This window comes from Dama dama, chromosome 6 (genome assembly GCF_033118175.1).
Source record: "Dama dama isolate Ldn47 chromosome 6, ASM3311817v1, whole genome shotgun sequence".
NCBI classification, from domain to species: domain Eukaryota; kingdom Metazoa; phylum Chordata; class Mammalia; order Artiodactyla; family Cervidae; genus Dama; species Dama dama.
In genome coordinates this window covers 18,830,544-18,843,374 of record NC_083686.1, presented here as the reverse complement: position 1 = coordinate 18,843,374, position 12,831 = coordinate 18,830,544, and the positions used below count along the sequence as shown (strand labels likewise).

The 12,831-nt window shown below is 44.6% G+C and overlaps 1 protein-coding gene across 1 annotated transcript in view; it reads right to left on the bottom strand.

Moving 5' to 3' along the window:
* Positions 1–12,831, bottom strand: part of LOC133058745 (placenta-specific gene 8 protein) — a 31,155-nt gene that overhangs the window by 12,101 nt on the left and 6,223 nt on the right. Inside the window, exon 2 of the mRNA XM_061145650.1 lies at positions 114–264. Within this exon, the coding sequence (XP_061001633.1) occupies positions 114–234 (121 nt within the window). The 5' untranslated portion in view covers positions 235–264. The remainder of the gene's footprint in view (positions 1–113; positions 265–12,831) is intronic.

The following is a 12,831-nucleotide window of genomic DNA, read 5'->3' as shown; positions in this document are numbered from 1 at the left end:
CCTGGCATGCTACAGTCCATGGAGTCACAAAGAGTTGTATACAACTTACAGACTGGACAACAACAATGTTCAAATTCACTTCTGAGTCAGTTACAGGTTTCCCCAGCACTTACAGACACCGCAGTCGCTGAAACAATCACACATGCCCGTCTGCCAGTTGGAGTTTTGAGGTGCTGGACCGCTTCCAACTCCGGGCTGAGTTACTATGACCACTGGAGCAGATGCAGCTTGCATTTTTGATGCAGGTTCTTAAGCGGCTGTGGTCTGAAAGGAAAAACTTGGTGTCAGTAGTCTGGAGATTGCTCTTGGAAGCCTGTTTTCAGGGACTCTGACTCACAGGCAAGTGAGGAAGTTTAGATCAAGTTGCCGGCTGGTCTTTGAAGAACCTATTTCTACAGAGGCTCCTGGAGGAAGGGATTCACTGAGTCGGTTAAAGGAACAGATGCCTCTCTTAGAGTTAGGAAATGAGACAGGCTTGTAAGTACTGTTTTAAACAGTTATCTGGTCTCTGCACAAGATAGGGAAACAGATGAGGAAACCTGTGTAAATGACATGTGTGTGCTCAGTCGTGTCTGACTCTTTGTGACCGCATAGACTGTAGCCCACCAGGCTCCTCTGTCCATGGGATTTCCCAGGCAAGAATACTGGAGTGGTTTGCCATTTCCTCCTCCAGGGGATCATCCCAACCCAGGGATCAAACCCTTGTTTCCCGCATCTCCTGCATTGGCAGGTAGAGTCTTTACCACTGTGCCACCTGGGAAGCCATGCCAACTAAAAATTGTCACTCATTATTTGCTGCCACAAGAATTAAGTCATTAACCACTCAGTTGCTGATTTTCAACATGCCCTGAAAGGAGTTTAGGGTGGAAATTAGGAATGAAGCACTCTGTGCTCTAGGGAACACTGGCAGAACAGGCCTTCAGAGAGTTAGATATGTGGGTGACAAGATTTTATGAGCCTAGTTTCTCACATCTTCTCCTATCTATAAAAGAATGAAAATCATTAATGGAGACAATTGCTCCATGTGACTTGCAGCAATCTTCTGCCAAAATGCATGCTTGATGGCATGTGTCCCCTTCACTAAAATCATATACATACTGACCTCCCCTCTGACCTTCTTAGAGCAGTTCCTCAGAGCTATCTGAGAAGCTGTGTCTCAGGCTATAGACCTCATTTGCCCCAAATAAAACTTAACTCGCAGCTGCCTGTTAACGAGTCCAAGCTCACTTTGCTCGAAGCACAACAGGCCAATAAATCCAAGAGATGAGATGCTGAGGCAAGGAATGTGACTTTATTCGGAAAGCTGACTGACCGAGAGGATAGTCGACTAATGTCTCAAAATAACCAGCTTGTCAGGGTCTGGATGCCAGTTTCTTCTATAGAACAGAAGGGGAGGATTTACAGAACTAAAGTAAAAAGGCAAATATCTGACTCATGGAGTCAGCTTTTAGGAATTTATCCATGAGGGGTTGTAAACCCTTCTCTTTCAGCTTTATGGATAGGCAGTTTCTGGCCCAAGGCTCATTCTTATAGACAGGGCCTTTACTGCCCTTGCAGGGGTTCCTTTGTCTCATTAAAAGTTTACTGCCTGTAGGATATGGCTGGGAATAGGACCTTGTCTCTGGGAATAGTTTGGTCTGTCTTAGTCAGAGTCAAGATAAAAGTCTGCTCGGGGCCTCCTAACCTGAGTATGGCCCTGGGGGAGCTCAGAAGATCTCTCCCAAGGACAGGGGTAGGACACTGAGGCACAATTAGAAAGGCATGCAAAATCCACTGCTGTTTAAATTGGCAAGGGAAATGCCCAGTAAAATAATAGTGCAAGGCTTTCCATCCACACGAGTCACAGTACAGTTTTTGGAGGAGAGAGGTCCAGTGTGAGAAACTAAGACAAAGTAAAGTGGCTACTGTATCAAGTAAGTAATCAATTTTCTTTTCTGCCATGGGAGTCAAGGACTACCCAGGGATCCCTGATGGAGATTAGCATCTCACTGGGGGGAGCCACCAGAATCCCCAGGGCCACCCCAGTTGTCCAGCATGGCCATCTCAGGAGCCAAAGTCCCCCTTCCCCTTAGGGGCTGGGGGCAGTCCCTCTTCCAGTGACCCGTTTGTTTGCTATCTGGGCATAGCCCAGGGTGGGGAGGTTCTTTCTGGCAGTCTTGGGCACAGTGGCCAGTTGACTTGCGTTTGTAGCATTTCCTCTTGTTGGTCTTATTTCCAGATGAATAGTTGAACTTTCTTGGACCCCCTGAGGTCACCAACCATGACTGCCAAAACAGCTATCAGTTCTGCATGAGCCCTGGCCTGTCTTTTCTCACGTTGGGGTCTCTCTTCCTCCTGAGCTTGATCTTGATTATTAAATACCCCAAAGGCCACATCTAGGAGCTGGGGCATGGGCATTTGTGGGCCAAGTTGTAATTTTTGGAGTTTCTGCCTAATATGAGGGGTGGACTGGCTAGGTGGGAATACTGTCAGGAGGAGGATGTCCTAGGTTTCCACCCTGGGAGATCAGAGCTTAGAAGGAGATCATCTATAGTGTTGGGAGAGTCTTCTGTTCTCCAGGTTTTAAATTACAGGAGCCACATAGGGTAGGATTTTGCTAAAGGACTGTGAAAGCCTGAATATAGGGAATCTCACTCCACTCTCTCATCTGGCGGCAATAAAGATCCAATTGCAGAAGTTTATTATAATTTAGAGGCCCATTTTCAGGCCATTTTTCTCCATTTCCCAACTTAAAAAAAAAGTCCAGGCACTGCTGCAGTAGAATTTAAGTTTCTCCTTCTTTAACCCTTCAGTTTTAAAGAATTTCCAGTTCTTAAGGATACACTCCAGAAATGTTTTTTCTGACTTGGAGGGGGATCCTCCCATGTTGAGTAACCTGCAACTGAGAACAAGACAGTGCTTCTAGAATGGAATCCATCATCCTGGAAACTTTTACCAAGAGGTTTTAACCTGAAGGGGTGCAGGGCGTCCCCTAAATTCCCTTTGGACCTAATGGGATTTCAAGCATCCTCTTCTCTCCCATTGATTTCTGACCAGACATCTCTGGCCCCTATGATACCATGTGCAGGACACCCCACCCAACAATTAGAGAAGGGTTTTCAAGCTAAGTGTAAACTGGTTGCCAGGACTTTGCTTAGGAGGGATCCCTTGTCTGTAGAGCTTACGTCCTATGGTGAGTCTTTCCATGCTGGGGTGTATTCCTCGCGACTGAGCATCTACAATGCTTATGATTTGGTCTTCTGGGTAGCAGCCAGTCTAATAGGCTGTCCCTAGCAGTACGTGTAGGCTACCAAGGCCTGGAGTGAAGGGGTCCAATAGATGCAAAGAAGAAATTTGGGGAAATTGGAGCACTGTGGAAGATGGCATGGGACTCAAGGTTTGAGGCCCAGGAGGCAGAGAAATTCTCAGAGTAGATTTCTGGGCGTTGAGTGAGGTGAGAGACTAGACAAGAGAAGAACCCCAAAATCATTTGCTCTGTCTTCCTGGCAGCTGAGATAGAATTAATTAATCATCTGATGATTTTGTTCGACAGACAGCATGGAGTGTGACAGTGGCTGGGATGCAGCTTAGGAATGATATCTAAGAAATCCTTCCCTAGAAGAAGGATATTATAAGAAGGAGATAAGGAGTGAGAAAGAGAACTTGTTGTGGGAGTAAAGTGGGAAAAGAAAACTGTAGTGGAGGGTTTCACACAGGACAGTGAGAGAGAGACAGTGAGAGCAAGAGAGAGACAGAGACCCTTTGGGCTCCTGCACGGTTGGAAATTGTGTTTCCACCTTGTCCCAGAGGACAGCATCAACTGTCACCCAAGCATTATTTTAATCTTGAAAAGAAAGCCGAGGGGAGATGAGAGAAAGAAGGCAGGAGTGAAAGTCAGGGGCCTTAAGTGACAGCTGGCTGAAGCCCATGGTTTACCTTGACTTTCCAAATTCCCGAGTTGTCATACCAGATCCGATCTCGGGGGGCCTCCATCTGCAGCAGCTTGAAGTGGGATTTGGGCTCACTGGCCAGAGACTGAGTCTGGGTCACAGCAATGAAAGCACCAGATACTAACCACTAAACCTGTGGTCAGTGACAAGACCCTGGCTTCCTGGCTTTGCAAAAAAGAATTCCCGCAAAGACAAAAAGTAGTGAAACAAATAAAGTGCTTGTTAGGAGGACTAGAGCAGTACGTGTGGATAGACTCATGTGGGGACTCAGAGAGAGTCACTGAGTTTCGCCCTCGTGGCAGTCTGAACAGTTTTATGTGGCATTTCTTCTGGGTTTCCTTGGCCAATCATTTTGGTTTGCCTGGTTCACAGTCTATGTTTGGTATATCACAGGATCCTCCCATGTGTGTGCATGCCTCTCTTAGCCAAGATGGATTCTACCAAAAAGGCGAAAGGGTAGAGCATCCCTTTGACCTCCAGGGAACCTTTGTGTGCATGTGTGGTTGGGGAGGTCTCCTGACTTTGATAACAAGAAATATGTGGTCTGGGCAGGGCCCAGAGTCCTCTCTTAATTGTCCTGCTATTGTTGTCTTGGAGTTTCAGTCTACAGGAGGTCTTCTGACTTCAAGAATGAGAAATATGTGGTCTGGGCAGGGCCTAGCCTCTCCCTTAACTCTTGTCATGGGGTTTCGGTCCACAGAGAATCAATTTTACCCTGAGATTTACCCTGGGGGCAGGGGGGGTTCCATCTACCTCCTGCCTCAATTTCATGGATAGAGGGAGCTCACATTTTAAAAAATTTATTTATTACTTTTAGCCGCATTGGATCTTCTTTGCTGCATGGGCTTTATCTTGTACAGGTTCTAAGAGAGGCAGCAGAGGATGAGATGATTAGATAGCATCACCGACTCAGTGGACACGAATTTGAGCAAACTCTGGGAGACAGATTGCTTCCCAAGTGGCGCTAGTGGTAAAGAATCTGCCTGCCAATGCAGCAGATGCCAGAGACCCGGGCTCGATCCCTGGGTTGGGAAGATCCCCTGGAGAAGGAAATGGCAACCCACTCCAGTATTCTTGCCTGAAAAAATTCCATGGGCAGAGGAGCCTGGCTGGCCACAGTCCATGGGGTTGCAAAGAGTGGGACATGACTGAGCACTTGTCAGCAGCTGGGAGATAGTGGAGGAGAGAGGAGCCTGGCGTGCTGCAGCCCATGGGGTCTGAGTCAGACAAGACTTAGCAACTCAACAACAGGTTCCAGGGTGCACAGACTTCAGTAGTTGCAGCTTGTGGGCTTTAGAGGGCTCCAGAGCACAGGCTCAGAAGTTGTGGGGCATGGTCCCAGTTGCGCCGCCACATGTGGAATCTTCCCGGACCAGGGATCGAACCCCTGTTCCCTACATTGGCAGGAGGACTTTTCTCTAATATGTCACCAGGGAAGACTGTTTTGAAGCAAGGTCCTGGAGTGACAGCCCACCAGTCTTCACTCCTGGGGGGAGGGAGAGATTAAAAGTTGTAGGTGTGATGAGATCAGGGTGGCTCACTAGTTGTCAGGGAAAGAGCAGAACAGCACAGCCATTCACTGCCCCTTTGATAAGCTCTCAGGGTGCAGATGTTCTGATCTAACACCTAGAACAGTTAATAGCTGGGGTCAGTGGCAAGGACGCAGGCATCTACTGATTGGGGAAGGTCAGTCGTCTGAGTAGAATGTAGGTGACACAGGCACTGGTCAAGCAGAGGATGAACAGAGAGAGCAACAGTACAGTCATCTTGGGGCGCCTACCCGTACAGGGCAGTTCAGCTCAGTTCTGACACTGCCACCTGTAAACAGTGTCAGATTCTGTGTGTTAAGGGCTCAGAGCCACAGGACTGCCCTCCCTTTCCTACTTCAGACATCCATTGTACATCCAGGTTGTTACCTGTGCTTCTTTTTAAAATATTTCTTTCACTTATTCATTTTTAAATTTTTTGGTTGTACAGGGTCTTCATCACTGCCCTCGGGCCTTCTCAGGTTGCAACAAGCGGAGGCTACTCTTCATTGGGGTGCACTGGCTTCTCATCGCGATGGCTTCCCTTGTTGAGGAGCACAGGCTCTAGGCACACAGGCTTCAGCAGTTTTGAAGCACATGGGCTCAGTAGTTGCTGCTTAAGGGTTATAGTGCCTGGGCTCAGTAGTTGTAATGCACATCCCAAGGCATGTGGACTCTTCCAAGACCAGGGATCAAACACACGTGCCCCTGCATTGGCAGGCAGACTTCCAATCCAGTGAGCCACCGGGGAAGTCCTCACCTGTGCTTCTGACCAGGCAGATCAGAGGTTCCCATGATCCCATCTTCATTTCCATTAATTTGCTGAAGTGGCTCACAGAACTCAGGAAAACAGTTTATTATTAGATTATTGATACATTACAAAGGGTATTAAAGGACACAGATGGACAATCAGATGAAATGATATCCAAGGGGGGCTTCAGAGCCTGTGGAGTTTGGGGTGCGTCACTCTCCCAGCACACAAATCCCAAAACTCTCTGAATGCTGTCCTTTTGGGGTTTTATGGAGGCTTCATTGCATAGGTGTAATTGATGAAATCATTGGCCGTTGGTGATTGAACTCAGTCTCCAAACCCTTCTCCCCTCCCTGCCTCTGGGAGTCTGGGAGGTGGGGCTGAACGTTCCACCCCTAGTAAATCCTAAAGGAAATCAACCCTGAATATTCATTGGAAGGACTGATGCTGAAGCTGAAGCTCCAATACCTTGGCCACCTGATGTGAAGAGCCGACTCATTGGAAAAGACCTTGATGCTGGGAAAGATTGAGGGCAGGGGGAGAAAGGGCGTGGCAGAGGATGATATGGTTGGATGGCATTGATAACTCAATGGACATGAGTTTGAGCAAACTCCAGGAGACAGTGAATGACAGGGAAGCCTGGTGTGCTGCAGTCCACGGGGCTACAAAGAGTCGGACACGACTGGGCAACTGAATAACAATAACAACAACAATCACAGGTTGGTTCCCCTGGCAACCAGCCCCCATCCTCAAGGGTTTTCCAAAAGTCACTTCATTAGCATAAACTCTGTAGTTGAGAGGAGGTTGTTACGAATAACAAGACACCTTTATCACTTTTATCACTTTTATCCAAAGATTTTAGGAGCTCTGTACCCTGAACAGGAATGAAAGTCAAATATGTATAAACCACAGTATCACAGTCAAAAGTCAAAGTGTTAGTTGCTCAGTTGTGTCTGACTCTTTGCGACCCCGTGGGGCTATAGCACGCCAGGCTCCTCTGTCCATGGGATTCTTTAGGCAGGAACACTGGAGTGGGTTCCCTATCCCTTCTCCAGGGGATCTTCCCAACTCAGGGATCAAGCCCAGGTCTCCCACATTGCAGGCAGATTCTTTACCACCTGAGTCACCAGGGAAATCCAAGAATACTGGAGAGGGTAGCCTACCCCTTCTCCAGGGATATGACAGTAGTCCTCTCCAATCTTCCTGCATCCAAGTTGATCCTTCACTTGAAATTTACCTGAAGACTTGTTAGGGGGCAAGCAAAGATAGTGTGCCCAAGCAAAGCTTATTATGAAGTACATTTTGTTAGGTTTGTCCCAATTTCTCTCCATCCTGAGAGGCAGTGTGGGGTAATGGAACATTGATTTGATTAAAAAAAATTTTTTTTGATGTGAACTGTTTTTAAAAGTCTTTATTGAATTTGTTACAGTATTGTTTCTGTATTATGTTTTGGTTTCTGTTCACCAGGCATATGGGATCTTAGCCCCCCAACCAGTGATCTCTCTTGCACCCCCTGCACTGGAAGGCAAAGTCCTAACCATTGGACTGCCAGGAAAGTCCTCATTTGATTTGGAGTGAGAATATGCTGTGCATGCTTAGTCACTCAGTCATGTCTGGCTCTTTGCGACCCCATGGACCGTAGCCTGCTAGGCTTTTCAGTCCTTGGAATTCTCCAGGCCAGAGTACTAGAGTGGGTAGCTTCTCCCTTCTCCAGGGGATGTTCCCAACCCAGGAATTGAACCAGGGTCTCCTGCATTGCAGGAAGATTCTTTACCAGCTGAGCTACCAGGGAATACCTGGGAGTGAAAATTTCTTTGCTCAGATTCTGTTTTTCTAAACTGTGTGATCTTGGACTAGTCATTGATCAGCTTAGTCATTTAAATTTCCTCCTACTAATCTGTGAAATGGAAGTGGCTTCTGACCTATCCATCTTATGGATTGAGAGTATTAAATAAGATAAAGTCCAAGGATGAATTGAATGAACAATTAAAAAAAATCAGACTCATATAAAGGGGAGTGGCTAAAATGTACAAAAATGCAGCAAGGAAATTTCTTTTGGTCATTTCCAAAAATAATTCTTGGCAAAAGTATCAGTTAATATTTACTGAGATGCCACCCTATATCGGGCACTGTACTAGACTCACACTGTCCACTTAACGTTACAACAGCCCTGCTAAGTATGAACTATTACCTTTACTGAGTTGATGAGGAAATGGAGGTGCTGAGACTAAGTAAATTGTGAAATTTCAAACCCTTCTCTGGCTCACTCCACAGGCCCTGTTCCTCCCTTTGCTCTCAGCTAAAGAGCCTGCTCCTTCAGAGCACTGACTGCATTGTGGCATTGTCATTGGTTTGCTGTAATCTCCTTGAGAACTGGAACCCTCTCTTCCCATTTATTCCTTTAGCATCACATTCAGCGTTAGGCTCATAGAAGGTACTTTTCATTGTCTTCTTGAATTAAGTACTTATTATATGCTTAACTCACTCACAGTGTGTTAGATGCTGAGATGTAATACATTTCCACTTCAGAATCGGATGAAAGAAAAACACTAAAATTGAAAATACAGTGCTTCTGGATACTCAGGCAATATGATTATACTATTTGCTTTCTTGTATTGTTTTCCTCATAGGGCAGTTTCAAAAACAAGCAAATTACCTCAGTTGTTCTATATTACTTTATACTTTTTCTATTTCTTGAGTTGACTGGTTTCTTTTCTAGATTTCATTGCTCAGTCATGGCTGGGTGAGTTGGATAGTTGAGTAGTGCCCATAAACAAAAAAAGGAGAGCAGTATATGACAAAGGGCAACATCGTGGCTATTTATCCATACAAGGGAAAGTGTATCAGCAATGATTCAAACATGCCTAAATCTGCCCAGGCTTCACCGTCAGTTCAATTGTGTCTGATTCTTTGTGACCCTATGGACTACAGAATGCCAAGCTTCTCTGTCCATCACCAACTCCTGGAGCTTGCTCAAACTCATGTCCATCAAGTTGGTGATGCCATCCAACCATCACATCCTCTGTCATCCCCTTCTCCCACCTTCAGTCTTTCCCAGCATCAGGGTCTTTTTCAATGAGTCAGCTCTTCGTATCAGGTGGCCAAAGTATTGGAGTTTCAGCTTCAGCATCAGTCTTTCCAATGAATATTCAGGATTGATTTCCTTTAGGATTGACTGATTTGATCTCCTTGCAGTCCAAAGGACTCTCAAGAGTCTTCACCACAGTTCAGAAGCATCAATTCTTCGGTGCTCAGCTTTCCTTATGGTCCAACTCTTACATTCATACATTACTACTGGAAAAGCTACAACTTTGACTAGATGGAACTTTGTCTGCAAAGTAATGTCTCTGCTTTTTAATATGCTGTCTAGGTTGGTCATAGCTTTTCTTCCAAGAAGCAAGCATCTTTTAATTTCAAGTCTGCAGTCACTGCTTGCAGTGATTTTGAAGCACAAGAAGAGAAAGTCTGTCTCTGTTTGTATTGTTTCCCCATCTATTTGCCATGAAGTGATGGGACCAGATGCCATGATCTTAGGTTTTTGAATGTTGAGTTTTAAGCCAGCTTTTTCACTCTCCTCTTTCACTTTCATCAAGAGGCTCTTTAGTTCTTCTTTGCTTTCTGCCATAAAGGTGGTGTCATCTGCATATCTGAGGTTATTGATATTTCTCCCGGCAATCTTGATTCCAGCTTGTGCTTTATCCAGCCTGGCATTTTGCATGATATACTCTGCATATAAGTTAAATAAGTAGAGTGACAGTATTCAGCCCTGACATATTCCTTTCCCAGTTTGGAACCAGTCCATTGTTCCATGTCTGGTTCTAACTCTTGCTTCCTGACCTGCATATAGGTTCCTCAGGAGGCAGGTAAGGTGGTCTGGTATTCCCATCTCGTTAATATTGTTGTGATCCACACAGTCAAAGGCTTTGGTGTAATCAATAAAGCAGAAGTAGATGTTTTTCTGGAACTTTCTTACTTTTTCTATGATCCAGTGGAGCTAATTGTAAATTAGCCAGATTGAGCATTATAAATTGTCCCCTGAGTCCTAGCAACACTCTCATGTGAAGAATACTCAGTGTTTTTGGATGAGGATAAAGTGAGTTTATTTTTATTTTATTTTTTAGACAGAAGAAGCTTTAAAATGTCCTTCTAAATGTTCATACCTGTTAGACATTTCTACCATCAGAAATAGTTCTAGGTATTTCCCTTTCCACTGGTGAGTGTGGTATACAAACATATATTTTTCTAAACTTTTAAATGATTATAGTTATACAAAAAGGGGGCTTCCCAGGTGACCCAGTGATAAAGAACATGCCTGCCAACACAGGAGACATAAGAGACGTGGGTTCAATCCCTGGGTTGGGAAGAGCCCCTGAAGGAGGGCATGGAAACCCACTCCAGTATTCTTGCCTGGAGAATCCCAAGGACAGAAGAGCCTGGCAGGCTACAGTCCACGGGGTCACACAGAGTTGGACATGACTGAAGCGACTTAGCATGCCCATGAAGTTAGAAATGGGCAGTAACTGCCAAAGTTCAAGACAAGCACTTAGGAAGCCACCGAGGCAACAAACAATAGCTTTACACACACATACACACACATACAGAAATGTATGTGTATGTTGTTATTTGTTGTTTGGTTGCTCAGTAGTGTTCAGCTCTTCACGATCCCATGGATTATAGTCCACCAGGCTCTGTCCATGGGAGGGAAGGACAATATGGATAGACCTTAAAGGTATTAAGTGAAAGTCGCTCAGTCATGTCCGACTCTTTGCGACCCTACGGACTATAAAATTCATGGAATTCTCCAGGCCAGAATACTGGAGTGGGTAGCCTTTCACTTCTTCAGGGGATCTTCCCAACTCAGGGATCAAACCCAGGTCTCCTGCATTGGAGGTGGATTTTTTACCAACTGAGCTATCATTACAGCAAGTGAAATAAGTCAGATAGAGCAAGACACACACAGTATGATCTCGCTTATATGTGGAATCTAAAATAAAACTATGTATATGGAGAGCAAGTTGGGGGTTGTCAGAGGTAAGGGTTGGGTGTGGGTGAAATGGGTGAAGCAACAACCTATACTATCTAGCAGTATAAATTTGCAGTTGTAAAATAAGTAAGTCTTGGGAGTGATACACAGCATGGTGACTATCATTACTAACATGTATCATGTATTTCAAAGCTTCTAAGAGAATAAATCTTAAAAGTTCTCATCTCAAGAAAAAAACTTGTACCTGTGTGGTGATAGATGTTAATGATTTACTGTGATCATCATTTCACAGCATATACACGTCAAATCATTATGTTGTAAATGTGAAACTAATATAATGTTATATGTCAATTATATCTCTAAAACCCGCCCCCCTCCCAGAAGCCCAAAACCCTGGTGTGAGTGCCAGGCCAGCTCACAGGTGACCGAGGTCTAGCCCAAGCACTCAAGTTCCAAGGTGGCAGGAGCTGCTTTCTCTTTCTCAGGATGTAAGTGGGACAACTGATAACACTTGGATAAGATAGGTCCATAGGTTAATTAGTTGATAGTAGTTTGCCAACATCAGTTTCCTGGTTTCGATATTTATACTATGGTTTGTAAAATATTAACTGGGAAAGCCAGGTGAGGGCTGTATGGGGACTCTGTGCATTATTTTAAAAATATTTTATTGAGATATATTTTACACTCATTTTACATACAATAGAGTAGCCAGTGGTATTTTCTGGGGGGGGGGGGGGCTGCCCTGTGGAGCATGCGGGATCCTAGTTCCCCCACCAGGGACTGAACTTGCACACTCTGTCACCCCCATCCCCACCACAGTGGAAATGCAGAGTCTTCTTAACCACTGGACTGATCATTTTACATGCTATCGAATTCACTCATTCAAAATGGATATAGTTCAGTGATTTTGGCCTGTTTATAGTTGCATAACCACCATCATAATCTAATTGTGAAATATTACACACACCCTCTAAAGAAAACCCACATCCACCAACAGTCGCTCCTCCTTTCCTCTTGCCTCCTCCACCTCCAAACGACATCTAATGTGCTTTTTGTCTCTATTGCTTTGCTTATTCTGGTCATTTCATATAAATGGAATCAGAGAATATATGATCTTTTGTGACTGATGTCCTTTAGTTAGCATAAAGTTTGCAAGGTTCAGTCTTGTCACAACATGGGTTAGTACTTTTTCTAAACTGCTGTATAATATTCCGTTATGTGGATAGACCATTTTGTGTTTATCCATTCATCGGTGAATGGATATTGAGGTTGTTTCTACTTTTTTATTACTATGAATGATGCTCCTATTACTATCTGCCTACCACACAGGTTTTTGTGGGGACATGTATTTTCATTTCTCTTGGGCTTTATCTGGAAGTAGAACGGCTGGGTCAAAATGCTAGCTTATGTTTAGTAGTTTGGAAAATAGCTATGCTCACCACTATACCATCAAAGCCATGTTCAGCATTTCCAACCACTTCAAACTATTTTCCAAAATGGTTGGGTTTTGTTTGCAGTTTCTGTCATTGTGGCCAACATTTGTTATTGCTTGTCTTTCTATGTGTTACTTTGCAGTACTTTTCATAAGTCTAGAATTATTTCCAAAAAGTAAAAAACAGAACATGAAAGAGAAGATGGAAA